The sequence below is a fragment of the Myotis lucifugus genome, unplaced genomic scaffold (assembly GCF_000147115.1).
Source record: "Myotis lucifugus unplaced genomic scaffold, Myoluc2.0 scaffold_424, whole genome shotgun sequence".
Taxonomy (NCBI): Eukaryota; Metazoa; Chordata; class Mammalia; order Chiroptera; family Vespertilionidae; genus Myotis; species Myotis lucifugus.
In genome coordinates, this window is record NW_005871472.1 from 572,242 (window position 1) to 586,233 (window position 13,992).

Genomic DNA, 13,992 nt, shown 5'->3' on the forward strand with positions numbered 1-13,992 from the left:
TCAGGAGGAACTGTATAGATGACTGTTTTGAGAGCAGGGAGGGGGGGCCAGGTGGAGGTGAGAGGCATCCAGTCATCCACTGACCTGAGCAGGCCCACTTTGCACCGATGGAGGGATATATGATTCAAGGGTGGACAAAGCAGTGAAGCCAGGCCCATGCTGTCTCACTAGGTGAAGCTAAGCTAACTCCTTCACCTCTCTAGGGAGGTTCTCCTGTCCGTACAACGGGGATTGGTCAAGAATCTGCAGGACTTTTTGCTCTGATCGTCTAAATGTTGTCTCTCTTCTTCCAGTTCCCTCCTCTATTACTCTTCTTCCAGATTTTGCATTTTCTTAAGACCCCTATGACAGTTGAGCCAAGACCTCTAACTCTCCTGGAAAGCAACTCTGACTATCATTTGTTCATTCACTCATTCATTCAGTTTTAAATTTACTCATTGAATTGCTTATGCATTCATTTAACCATATTCTTTATATACATATTGATTTTTACAGAGAGGAAGGAAGAGGGACAGTTAGAAACATCGATGAGAGAGAAACATCGATCAGCTGCCTCCTGCACATACCCTACTGGGGATGTGCCCGCAACCAAGGTACATGCCCTTGACCGGAATCAAACCCGGGACCCTTCAGTACACAGGCCGATGCTCCATCCACTGAGCCAAACTGGTTAGGGCACTTATGCATTCATTTAATTATTCATCTATCATTCATTTATTCATCCCATAAATGTTCCTGGGCCAGCACTGTCTAGGGACTGACCTGCGAGGGTGGATCCCTGGCCCTGAGCCACTTCCTCCAACTTTTTCACACCAATTAAGGTTTCTAACTAGACTCTGCGTAATTAGGTCTTTGGGACGTCATCCCCGAAGCACCCCAAAGTTTCTAAGTTGGGCACATTTCCCCTCTCCCTCCACATTGCCTTGGGGATTGTGCAGTCCCTTGGCGCACAGGGAGCTTTGAAAGGCGCCTCTTTCATTTTGCCTGCTCCCCGGGAGGCTGTCATCCAGGATGGAGCGGGTAGCTGTCCAGGTCAGGGAGTCCTGGCTGCCCACAGTAAACTATTGGGGACCCCATTCAGTCTCAAGCCTAACAGAATTTCCTAATCCTACCAAACCTGACACACTTCGGAGAACCCCACTGAAGTCTAAGCACTTTGTCTAATTCCACCAAATTCTAAAAGTTCCACTTAGCTTTATTAAGTTGCAAACTCTTCACTGAATTCTACGGAAGTCTAGGCACGGTTCCTCAGTTTGGGAAGCTGGGTCAGCATGAAACCCCATGTCCTCCCACCAGGGTCTGGGCCTGTTATTTGACCTGCGTTTCTCCAGCTCCAGCCACAGGAGGTCCCTGGTCTCACACCCTCTGAAACATCTCTCAAGGAGGCCGCTATGCATCTGGAAGAGCCTGAAGGTAAGTGAAAACATGGGGATGTGGGGCAGTGGAAGGGGTCTAGGCTGGGAGACAGGATCCCAGGGAATCACTGGAGCCTTGGCTTCCCCCTCGAACCCACTGTGTGATGTTGGGCAAGCCCCTTCCCCTCTCTGGGCCTCCACTTCCCCACGGATAACAAGGGGCTGGCCTTGCTGGTCTGTAAGAGCCCTCCCAGTTCCGAGGTGTCATCTAGGCTAGGAACAGCTCATATTTGGCAGCCCGCTCGTTCCCAACTTGTCTTAGCCCCAGGAAGTCACAGACAGGAAGAAGTTGGCTGTGGCCAGGCTGGGAGCTTCAAGTTGGCCTTCAGAACCTGGGTGAGAAGAGGCCGGTGGCATCCCTGTGGGCTGGCAGGGACAGGCAACAGGCGGAAGCACCATCCTAGAGGTGCAGACGCAGGGCTGTGGGCCCAAAGGAGAGAGGCTCAGGGCGGCCGGGAGAGGATAAAGAAAGGCTCCCGGGGAGGTGGCATTTGAACCGATTTTTGTAGCCAGGAGAGAAGTGAAGGCAGGATGGCCACTGTGGGCTCTGCCCCCTGCCCTGCTTTGGGAACCAGAGCTCCTCGGCCACACCCTTCTGATCCTCTTCCCAAAGACCCCACCCCAGCGAGGGCAGGTAGAGAGGGAGGCGAGAGGGAAGCACAGGTCCTCAGCACGGGGAAGGCAAGACAAGACACTCAGCTGGTTTGGTGACTTTGTCCCTGTTCTGAGGTTCCTTTGTCCTCTGGGTTCATCCCAGGCAGAGTTTGCTCCCCACCCTCAGGGCTGTTCCTTCTATAGTGACATTTCCATGGCCAAGCTGGTCTCCACAAACCTCCTCCCAGGGAGAAGCAGTCCTGCCAGGCCTCTGGCAGCCTGGCCACAGGTCCAAGGGTCTGTTCCGTGAGTGTGTGTGTGTGTGTGTGTGTGTGTAAGAGAGAGCAAGAGTGAATGCCTCTACATATGTACATACTCTCATGGGAATGACTGTTCATGTACACACATGAGCGCATGTGTGCATGTGAACTCCTAGGCACATATGTGTGTACCTGGGTGTCAAACAGGTGTATGTGCACATACATGTAAGTGGGTGCATATGTGATGACCCTATGTGAGTGTTTTCCAGCAGGTAGCCAATGGCTGCAGACGTTTGCTAGTATTTAGGGGATAAACTATAGTACGCGGAGCCATATAAAGAGGAGGCTGTGGCCTGACCTAGACACAGCGGCTGCAGGAAAGCACACCACCACTGCTGTACCTCCCCCCAGCCCTGGCACAGTGCCTGCCACTATTGACACTGCTACATGGGGTGCGTCTCCAGGAACCCAGCCTCAGAGTTTCCCAGCTGAGTCTTGGAGGAAGCTCAAAGCTCATCCTCCCCTGAGCCCACAATGTCTCTATACACAATCAGGCTGAGGCAAGACCTTCTATCTGAATCCAGAGCTAGGTCAGAGCTCTCCTTACTGCATAAGTGGCCCTTTATCCCCTGAAGTAGGGTCCAGAGCTCTGGACCCTGCGTAAAAATATGTCTGCGGGAGTAATGGGCTTCCTGTCACTGGAGGCATGCACACAGAAGCAGGATGAGGCGAGGCGTGGAGATTGGAGAAGCTTTCTACCTGGGAATGGTTTGGATTCAGTGACCTGGGGCACTGTGTCCTCAGTTGTTCCCCTAATGCCTAGCATGATGTCTGTACGTAGTAGGAACTCAATCACTTCTTGGTTCCAGAAAGAATAAACACAGGACTAAAAGCAGCAAATCGTCTCATGCAAGGGAATCGCTGACAGGAATTGGTGTTTAATCCAGACCCAGGCTTGGGCAGTATGTCCCGTGGGTTTACTGACACCACGCCAAGTACTGACACTAAGGACAGTCTGAGTCATGCTCCTCAGCTAGTGAGAATATTGCAGGGGAACATCAGGGAAGGGCCTCCATCTAGGGCAGTGATGGCGAACCTTTTGAGCTCGGCGTGTCAGCATTTTGAAAAACCCTAACTTAACTCTGGTGCTGTGTCACATATAGAAATTTTTTTATATTTGCAACCATAGTAAAACAAAGACTTATATTTTTGATATTTATTTTATATATTTAAATGCCATTTAACAAAGAAAAATCAACCAAAAAAATGAGTTCGCGTGTCACCTCTGACACGCGTGTCATAGGTTCGCCATCACTGATCTAGGGCAACAAAAGGAACCACCAGCATTTGGGGCTTGACAGAAGCAAACATGCGCCCGGAGCATGGTGTAGCCGTCACAGTGCTGCCAGGGACCCCTTTGTGGCCTCAGTTTCCCCACCTGCACAATGGGAGCTTTGACAAGGTGACCTCTCAGGGTGCTTTCCATGCTGATGCCCTAGATTTCAAAGCACCTCGGGCTCAGGCCCAGAGAAAATCGGTTTGGGGCTGAGCTAAAAGGTCCATCAAATTTTAGCTCAAAAGGCCATGATAAAGGCAGATTCTGAAGGTCAATTGACCCACAGTGGCTGATGAAGCAGGTCGGGGGGGGGGGAGCAGGTGGATGAGCCCATTGAGCTCAGAGGCCAGCAGCCCCCCCAGTGCAAGGCACAACGTATGCTTCATGCATGGAGACGAGAGCTGACCTAAGGAAACAAGTCAGATTTCTGCAGGCTGAGGGATAGAGGAGGACATTCCAGTAGTGGGAACAGTGCAAAGCAGCAGCTCAGAGGCTTCCTCCAATCAGGAGGCCCCTCAGAGACAAGCTAGCCGATTGGTTCTGAGTGTGGTACCTTGTCCAACAGCAGCAGCATCACCCACATCTACTGAGTCAGAAACTCTGGGGAAGGAGCCCTGCAATGTGTTTTAACAAACTTGCCGGGTGATTCTGGGGCATGTGAGGATCTCTGGTCCAGCCCATTGAATATTTATCTATAGTAGGTTGGTGGATGCTCTGTAAAAGGAAGATCCATGGTCAAATACGTTTGGGCATTACATATTCTACACTGCTTTGGGAAGTCACAAATCACACTGGCATAGCAAAGGCTCTGAGAAGTCCTGTAGTAGAGCTTTACTTATTTTTGATTAATCCAATGTTGTCTCGATTTGATTTTTCAGTTTGCCTACTAACATTGCCATTCACACTCAGTGAAGCGCTGACTTAAATCATTTTTCCCATTGACAAATTGCAGCCTAGAGGTACAGGGATTGCCCCAAGTCCCAGAGAGAGTGTGTGTCCGAGCAATATGCCTCATCCCCAAAGAGGCTCTGTGGGCTCCCCGCTCTCCTACACCCTCTTTCCCTCCACTGCAGCTGTGGGGCTGGTCAATAGGACAGAGGTCTCTGAGTTCGTTCTGAAAGGATTCTCTGGCTACCCATCCCTGGAGCGCCTGCTCTTCCCCCTGTGCGCGGCCATGTACCTGGTGACTCTGCTGGGGAACACGGCCATCGTAGCGGCGAGTGTGCTGGATGTCCACCTGCACACACCCATGTACTTTTTCCTGGGCAACCTCTCCATCCTGGACATCTGCTACACGTCCACCTTCGTGCCCCTGATGCTGGTCCACCTCCTGTCGGCCCGGAAGACCATCTCCTTTATTGGCTGCGCCATCCAGATGTGTCTGAGCCTGTCCACAGGCTCCACAGAGTGTCTGCTGCTGGCCATCATGGCCTACGATCGCTACCTGGCCATTTGCCGGCCACTCAGGTACCCGGTGCTCATGAGCCAGCGGCTCTGCTGGTTGCTGGCAGGAGCCGCCTGGGTCCTCTGTCTCTTCAAGTCAGTGACTGAGACGGTCATTGCCATGAGGCTGCCCTTCTGTGGCCACCGCGTGGTCAGTCACTTCACCTGTGAGATCCTGGCCGTGCTGAAGCTGGCATGTGGTGACACGTCAGTCAGCGAGGCCCTCCTGCTGGTGGGCGCCATTCTGCTGCTGCCCGTGCCCCTGGCATTCATCTGCCTGTCCTACACGCTGATCCTGGCCACCATCCTGAGGGTGCCCTCAGCTGCCGGGCGCCGCAAAGCCTTCTCCACCTGCTCGGCGCACCTGGCTGTGGTGCTGCTTTTCTATGGCACTGTCATCTTCATGTACATGAAGCCCAAGAGCAAGGAGGCCCGCGTCTCTGACGAGGTCTTCACAGTCCTCTACGCCGTGGTCACGCCCATGCTGAACCCTGTCATCTACAGCCTGAGGAACAAGGAGGTGAAGGAGGCCGCCAGGAAGGTGTGGGGCAGGAGATGGTCCTCCAAGTGAGGGAGGGCCTGCAGGTCAGTAGGCGAGGCCTCATGTGCCTAAAGTGAGGATGGTGTGGGGCACAGGGCTGTGTTTCTGGAATCTTCATCCCAGAAAGGCAGCACCAAGTCCCACCGATGTGCAGAGAATAGCTCACAGTCGCCCTCTCTGCTCCTTCCCCGGTATTGCCTTTGGCCAGCTCTCAGCATCACTCCCTGCATGTCTGCCAGCCTCCTGGCTGGCCTCCAGATTCCAGTCTTTATTTTTTTAATATTATTTTATTGATTACAGAGAAGAAGGAGAGATAGAAACATCAATGATGAGAGAGAATCACCAACCAGCTGCCTCTTGCATGCTCCACACTGGGGATCGAGCCCACAACCCAGGCATGTGCCCCGACTGGGAATAGAACCATGACCTCCTAGTGAGTCAGTGGTTGGCAAACTGCAGCTCGCGAGCCACACGCAGCTCTTTGGCCCCTTGAGTGTGGCTCTTCCACAAAATACCACGTGCGGGCGCGCACGTACAGTGCGATTGAAACTTCGTGGCCCATGCGCAGAAGTCGGTATCTTGTGGAAGAGCCACACTCAAGGGGCCAAAGAGCCGCATGTGGCTCACGAGCCGCAGTTTGCCGACCACTGTCTAGCTCATAGATCGACACTCAACCACTGAGCCACGCCGGCAGGGCCACATTCCAGTCTTACTCCTCTTTCCAATCTCTCCTCCCAGGCGCAGCCAAGAGATCTTTTGAAAAAGCACATGTGATCATGTCACTCTCCTGACTGAAACCCCTAACTGGCTCCCCACTGCTCTCAGGAAGTGCTACCTCTTCAGTGGGCATCCGAGGCCCTGACCAACCCCGCAGCCGCCGCCCATTCTCACTCCTGACAGCCACACACACCAGCCAAGTGGGGCCTCGGTAACACCCAGCACTGCCCAGCTCGGTGCTCTTCTTGGTTCTTCCCACAAAGCAGCCCCGGCCCAGCACACAACTCCCCGTGTAAAAGGAGTGCCTAACCCTCAAAGCCCAGCACAAATGCCACCTCCTCCTGGAAGCCACCCCACTTTGCTCCTCCTGCTCTACTTTCAGTATTACTGTCAGAGCAGGGAGTGTCGAATTCCACTCTTTTCCAAAGTTCAGCCCTGCCCTACCCAGGCCCCTCATAGGTTTCCTCAATAAACAAATGATAGTGTCAATGTAGGGATAATAATGGCAGAGCCTGGGGTTCTTCCTAAATCTGAGCAGAGCTAGATGGAGTGCACAGATGACAGGCAAGACCTAGAGCCCCTGGGAGATGACAGTAGAGGCAGTGATGAGGCCTCAAGTCTAAGATTTCCAGACCTGCCCAGCTGCCAGGACAACAGTCACCTGGAGCAGCCCAGGGCCTGGATTCCCCCATCTTCCCTTAGTAGCAGCAGCTGCCAGTACCTCCCTGTGCAGCATCCAGGCCTCACCTGGCTTTGGGGAGGCTTGCTCTACAGTTCCTCGTCCCATCCCCCTGACATCCCGCCATAGCCAACTCTTCCCGGTGCTCAGCCTCTTCCCAGCTTTCCTTGCTGAGAGCTCAGTGAACACAGAAGTGGGCCCCGACTCTCACAGCATCTCCATTCCCTGCCTGCTCTGGCCTCGGAGGCACCATCTGTATGACGGGAGACCTGGTCTTGGCCTCCAAGCAGGTAAGCACAGGCCTTGCTTGAGCCCTCCGTTCCCCTCCGTTCCTCTTTCTGCTTCTGTTGGTCAGAACAGAGGCACTGAGGAGAGAAGCACCCCTCTCCCTGCACCCCAACCCTCTCAACCAAGCCAGGGTGAAGGCTGCCAGCCAAGACGTTCTGCGGGGCCTTCGGTGCCACTATAGGAGTTTGAACTTCATCTTGTGGGCATTGGGGGTTTTTAATCACATTTACAGTTGATTATATACAATTCTCCACCCATGAAACTGGCAAAGAATTTTTAAAATGTCTATTGTTAATTAAGGTGCACGTGGGAATGGGAATAAACTGATATGAATTTCCTGCAGAGTAAGTTGGAGTATGAATCAAGTGACTTAAAAACTTCCAGACCCTCTGACCAACACCTCTACTTCTAGGAATAAGTCTAAGAAGATAATTACAGGCACAAAGAATTATATACAAGAATATTAATCATGGGATTGTTTATAGTAACAAAAAATTGTAAGAATCTCAATGTCCAACCATAGGAGAATGTTTAAATAAATCCTGGCGGAGTCCAAACCTATATAATTTTATTAATCAATGTCCCCCAAATAAATTCAATAAAATTTTTAAAAAATAACTTTAAAAGAAAAAAACTAAGTGGTCACAATCTTCACCTGTATTCTTGATAAAAAATTCCAAAAGCCAAATCATAGTATAATGGAAAATTTTGCATCAGCTGCTACTTTACTTAAAACTGTTTTTTAGCCCCTAAACTGGGTCAACTTATTTTTTATTGTGGGAAGGAAACAGAAAAGGAAAGAGAAGGGAGTGAGAAGGGAAGGGGGAAAGAAACCCATAGACCTCATGCACCTGGCTAAATCCCGGACTTAATGGTCCCTCACAAGTGCTTGGGATCTCATACCCCATACAGCAATTTGCTTTGCTTACACTTCCATGAATCCAGGTCCTTACAACAATCCTGGAAGAAGACAGCCATTTCACAGACCAGGATGCCCAGGTCCAGGGCAGGGGAGCCATGGTCCCCAAGCCTCAGACCCAAAAGGGCAGGACTGCAATGAGACCCAGTCTTCAGATTCTCTGTCCAGTGTCACTCTTGTGCCCGCTCCAACCCCCTCCCAGGGACAGCACACGGAGCCTGGGGTCTCTGAAGCCCCACAGCTGCCAAGCCTGCAATCTTGTGTAGTGGCAGGGTTTGAACTTTAAATTGGGCAGGGACTGCGAAGTCCCTGAAGGCAGGGAGCAGGCAAGTTGTCTATGTGGCAGGTATCAGGAGGCTGGTCCTCGTGGGCACAGCCCTGGCCCCTCCCTGCACAAGGGTGTCCGCCGGTAATGAACTCGGCACTTCCCAGCTCTGCTCTCGGGCCAGCTCACCTGGCAGCCCACCCCAGCGACCCGCATGCACTGATGCCACTGGGCCAACAGGGAGGAGGTAAGGAGAATCCGTAACATGCTGACTCCTCTCAGTAAATCTTTTTTAAACATGTACAAATCAGAATATCTGCTTGGGAAAGAGGACATAATACTAAGAATATCAGCTACCACGTATTGATGCCTTACCATGCGTCAGGCTCTGTGCTGAGAGCTTCGCATGCATCATCTCACTGGATCCTCACAATAACCTCATAAGAAAATACTGTTCTTATCTCCGCACTACAGGTAAGGAAGGTAGGGCTGAGGGAACTGTTAGCGAGTGGGACCTGGGATTTGGGTTCTGGTCAGTTTGACTCCAAACCCCACGCTCACCTGCTCTGCTATACAGCAAGGAGGAAGTGATGCAGGAATCTGAGATCCCACGTGTCAGGGAAACTGAAAACCAAGCTTTCGTCTTGCTGAGTCATTCACCTTTCTTATAAAATAATTTGTGAAGCCTAAAATAAGTATGAAATTTATCAGCTAATGAAATGGATATTGACCTTGAAAAATAACCCTGGGTCTGTTAGACTTCATGATTGGGAAGTTGATGGGAGGATGTGAGGAAATGTCTGGAGGTTACAGAGGACCAGAGACTGCCTACGTGAATGGCTCCATTTCACCAAGGGAGAAATCTGACCAAGGTCATAGAACAGAACCAGAAGAAAGGCAAGAATCAACCCAGTTCCCTCACTCCCAGTCCCAGTTCATGGCATCACCCTGTCTCTCAGGGGGTGAATCTGGGGAGTGGAATTAGACAACTACCTCAGAGACACTCCTATCTCTCTGTGAACCTGATTTTCCAGGGCATGACAGAGCGAGGCACTGGCTGATAGATGCAGTTTTTCTGTGTATTATGGAAGTCATCATACCCAAACACTCAGCTATATTTCCAGTTCTCCTCTTCCTGAGCATGTGGTAGGATTACATAGGGCCAGTGGATTGTGGGCGGATGTGCAACATACCTCTACTGGGTCAGAGCATTTAACTGCTGGTATGAGATGCTCTAGTGCAGTGGTTCTCAACCTTCCTAATGCCACAACCCTTTAATACAGTTCCTCATGTTGTGGTGACCCCCAATCTCATTGTTACAAATTGAGCATAATTAAAGCATAGTGATTAATCACAAAAACAATATGTAATTATATATGTGTTTTCCGATGATCTTAGGCGACCCCTGTGAAAGGGTCGTTCGACCCCAAAAGGGGTCGCGACCCACAGGTTGAGAACCGCTGCTCTAGTGTGTTCTTCCCAAGCCATACCAACTGGTGACGCTTCTGATAGTGGAGCCTCCATCAGTCAGGTCTCTGAGGAGGACGACATGGAACAGAGCCCCCTGGAAACCTACAATGGGGGTGGAGCATGAGAAATTCCCTTAATATCACCCTTATTCAGGATGGAGGAATAAGGAAACCAGCGCAGGCTCTGGGGAGAGAGGGGGTGATGACAGACACTGACCTAAAGGTCGAACATTTCCACTCCACAGGGCGTGTAAACCTGATTTCTGGTCACCACTCCCAGAGGTGCCGAGCCCAACAGGTACTTATGGCTGAAGACAAATCCTTTGATCTGGAGCCTCAGTAACAACTTGCTAGTGCTGGGCAGCTCCCTGCACCTTTACATGCATGTTCCCTCTGAGCATCTCCATTTCTCAAAAGGAAACTGAGTCTCAGAGAGGTCAAGTGACTTGATCAATAATATCACACAGCCAGCTAGTGCTGACGCTGGATGCAAAACTAAGTTTTTCGAATCTTGATTATCTGTTCAGTGACTCGCTGTAGGAAGTGCTGAGAGGAAGGAGACAGAGTCCTGCTCACGAGTGCAGTAGAAGAGACAGTACAGAGCACACCATACATGAACACAGAGGGCTGGCGAAGGGCGAAAAGCATCAGAAGGGAGCAGGTGACTGCAGGGAGCGGGTGGGAGAAGAAAGGAGCGATTAAGCTGGGCTCTGAGGAATGAGCAGGAATGCCCCCACTGGGGAAGGGAGGGAGGCTATGCCTACAAAAGGAAAATTCTTGGGCAAAGATGTAGCACTGGGAAAAAACAAAGTCTGCTAAGTAGAGGGTGAGCCCCTTTGTGCCTACACACACAGATGCAGTTAAGGAGGGAGACTGGGGGGCAAATCCATCCCTGAGGGACAGGCAGGGCTCCAATGCTGTCCCAGGACACTGGCCTCACAGTCACTCCCAGAGGGAAGGGGCTGGGGGTGATTATATCTTCTGAATGGAAGTCACACTCAGCTTCTATTTCTCCTTTAGACCAGAGGTCACCTGGGCCAAGGCAGCTTTGCTGTTTAACAAGACGGCCTTGGGGACATTTCCGCTTCCTCCTATGAATACCTGACACTGGCGGTGAGTCCTGCCAGGACAGCAATGAAAGCACCTGGGCCAAGACTGCAGCCTCTGCCCGCCCTCCCTGTATAAACTAGTCAGTGACTGACCATTCGGCGAGATGAGAGCCGGGTCTTCCCTCCTGTGTGACGTCCGTGCCCATCCCGTCCATCCTAAAAAGCAATATGGAGGTCAAGGAGGAGCTACTTGGATTAAATCCTGTGGCCAGTGGCTCTACTGGGATATGCTGTTCTTTTAAAACTCAGCAGAGGGTCTATGATTCCTTAAGGAGTGATGACCAGAAACCAGGCTACGCACCCTGTGAGTGGAAATGTTCAACCCTTAAGGGCCAAAAGGAACACTCGGTGAGCACCATCCAGCACCCTCCTGCCTTACAGAGCTCATCTCCCCGCGTCCAGGGAAGAGGGAGCCCTCGTGACAGGTGCGGCATCTTTCTGTCCACTTATTTTCTTACTGCTGTAGCCCCAGCACCTAAACAATACCTAGCACAGAGTAGCATTCAAAAATATTCACCAATGAATGAATCTGAAACAATGTGCATGACTCAGCCATATGAAGTCATGACCTAGAGCAGCGGTTCTCAACCTGTGGGTCGCGACCCCTTTGGGGGTCGAACGACCCTTTCACAGGGGTCGCCTAAATACATCCTGCATATCAGATATTTACATTACGATTCATAACAGTAGCAACATTACAGTTATGAAGTAGTAACGAAAATAATTTTATGGTTGGGTCACAACATGAGGAACTGTATTAAAGGGTCTCGGCATTAGGAAGGTTGAGAACCACTGACCTAGAGTTTCCTGTTAACAGCCAAGAACTCTAAATTCTAGCGGAGCTTATCAAACATGAATCCTACTCCACTGTCTCCCGAGCCCACGTGGGGGGAAGGGACTAGAATGTATCTCATCTCCCCTGAGTTGAGTCAGAACTGCAGAGCCGAGAAGGCCAGCTTGTAGACCTTCAGTCTAAGTCTCTCAGTTTACAGATGGTGAAACTAAATTCCAGAGGTGGGGCTGACCTGCCTCAGGGCACGGATTCGGGTTGCCTGGCTCCCAGGCCAGCCAGAGCTTTTCCCAACACCTGTGTGGCCCAGATTTGAGAGGAGGGAAAATGAGATGGGTGGGGCCAACGAGACAGCCGTGACAGAGTATGTCCTGCTGGGCCTACACGGCCACCATAGCATAGAGATGGTCCTGTTTGTGCTCTGCCTGGGCATCTACTCTGTGAACGTGCTGGGGAATGCCCTCCTCATTGGGCTGAACATGCTGGACCCCCGCCTGCACAGCCCCATGTACTTCTTTCTCAGCAACCTCTCTCTCTTGGACATCTGTGGCACATCCTCCTTCGTGCCTTTCATGCTGGTCAACTTCCTGGAAGCCCAAAGGACCATCTCCTTCCCTGGCTGTGCCCTGCAGATGTACCTGACCCTGGCACTGGGCTCCACGGAGTGCGTGCTCTTGGCCGTGATGGCGTATGACCGTTACGTGGCCATCTGCCAGCCGCTTAGGTACCCAGAACTCATGAGTGGGCAGACGTGCGTGCGGATGGCAGTGCTGAGCTGGGGAACGGGCTTTGCCAACTCATTGCTGCAGTCCATCGTCACCTGGAGCCTCCCGTTCTGTGGCCACCATGTCATTAACCACTTCTTCTGTGAGATCTTGGCAGTGCTGAAACTGGCCTGTGGGGACATCTCTCTCAATGCACTGCTTTTAATGGTGGCCACAGCTGTCCTGTCACTGGCCCCGCTCCTGCTCATCTGCATGTCCTACATTTTCATCCTTAATGCCATCCTTAGGGTGCCCTCTGCTGCAGGCCGGCGCAAAGCCTTCTCCACCTGCTCTGCCCACCTCACAGTGGTAGTGGTTTTCTATGGGACTATCTCCTTCATGTACTTTAAGCCCAAGGCCAAGGACCCTGACTTGGATAAGATTATTGCATTGTTCTATGGGGTCGTGACACCCTCACTGAACCCCATCATTTACAGCCTGAGAAATGCAGAGGTAAAAGCTGCTGCCATAGCTCTGCTGGGGGGGAATCTGTTCTGCAGGAAAATGTCCCGCTTCTCCTGTTCTCAACCTCTATTCGGCAGGAGAGTCTAGGTTATAATATGGTGATAACTTCCAAATTTCAGTGGCTTAGGACCACAAAGATTTATTTCTCGCTCATGCTATAGGCCCATTAGAGGTTGGCTGGGGAGGGGCCTGTTCTATCATCATCTTCGCCCCTCTGGGACTCAGAGTAATAGAGCAACTACTGGGACATTGCTGGTCACCATGACAATAGGAAACGAGAAAATGACAAGGCCTGCACTGACTCTTCAAGCTTCCACTCAGAAGTAGCATGCTACTTCCACTTACATTTTAAGTGGCTTCAAGGTGTGTCTGGGTAGCCAAGGTCTGTCTTTGCATGTGGCACAGAAGTGGTAGAGAGCCTCAGGACTAAAAGGGGTTACACAGATAGGACCAGAAATCTGCTCCTTTTCCAGAAATCTGCATGACCTACTGAGGGCCAGCTGGAATGATGTAAATATCAGGGGGTAGGTGCCTATAGACTGGGGTGACCAGAAAGAACATGCTCCCGCTCCCAACATCTTTGCACCATGTAAACCCTTGGGACTCAGCTGTGACTCTTGTGGAAAGAGAAGAAATCCCAAATTGACATCCTTCTGGCACTCAGGCCAAAACAGAAGTTACATTCTTGTGACAATTCCTTCCCATCTGAGCTTTGTACCTGCTAGTCCAATTTTCTAGGACCTCAGCCTCCTCCCTTGTTGAGGGTACCACACTCAACACACACACACAAAGACTCACTCATTCACACACAGACTCACCCACTCACAACTCCCTATTCCCAGCTGTGCAGCCTGACACAATAGGACTGAAGCCTCAGACAGTAGCTCCAGCAGTTCATTCAGCTGGGCTCCCATCACCCATGCTGACCTCCTCAGGGT

The 13,992-nt window shown here is 51.3% G+C and overlaps 2 protein-coding genes across 2 annotated transcripts; both read left to right on the forward strand.

The window, feature by feature from the left end:
- Nucleotides 1–1,391: 1,391 nt before the first annotated feature.
- On the forward strand, nt 1,392–5,663 carry LOC102431518 (olfactory receptor 13J1). The gene is made up of 2 exons (XM_014468048.2): nt 1,392–1,413; nt 4,679–5,663. Exons 1-2 carry the CDS (start codon nt 1,392–1,394, stop codon nt 5,617–5,619), a joined length of 963 nt encoding a protein of 320 aa, XP_014323534.2. The 3' UTR covers nt 5,620–5,663.
- A 6,488-nt stretch (nt 5,664–12,151) lies between these two features.
- Nucleotides 12,152–13,141, forward strand: LOC102424152 (olfactory receptor 13C7-like). The gene has a single exon (XM_006102700.3). The coding sequence runs from the start codon at nt 12,158–12,160 to the stop codon at nt 13,139–13,141; it is 984 nt and encodes a 327-aa protein (XP_006102762.1). The 5' UTR covers nt 12,152–12,157.
- The last annotated feature ends 851 nt before the right edge of the window (nt 13,142–13,992 follow it).

Bases quoted from the DNA above. Each gene is read 5' to 3' on its own strand.
- LOC102431518 (XM_014468048.2), top strand. From the start codon at position 1,392: ATGCATCTGGAAGAGCCTGAAG. The intron at 1,414-4,678 runs GTAAGTGAAAAC...CCTCCACTGCAG, and splicing joins GCATCTGGAAGAGCCTGAAG to CTGTGGGGCTGGTCAATAGG.
- LOC102424152 (XM_006102700.3), top strand. From the start codon at position 12,158: ATGGGTGGGGCCAACGAGACAGCCGTGACAGAGTATGTCCTGCTGGGC.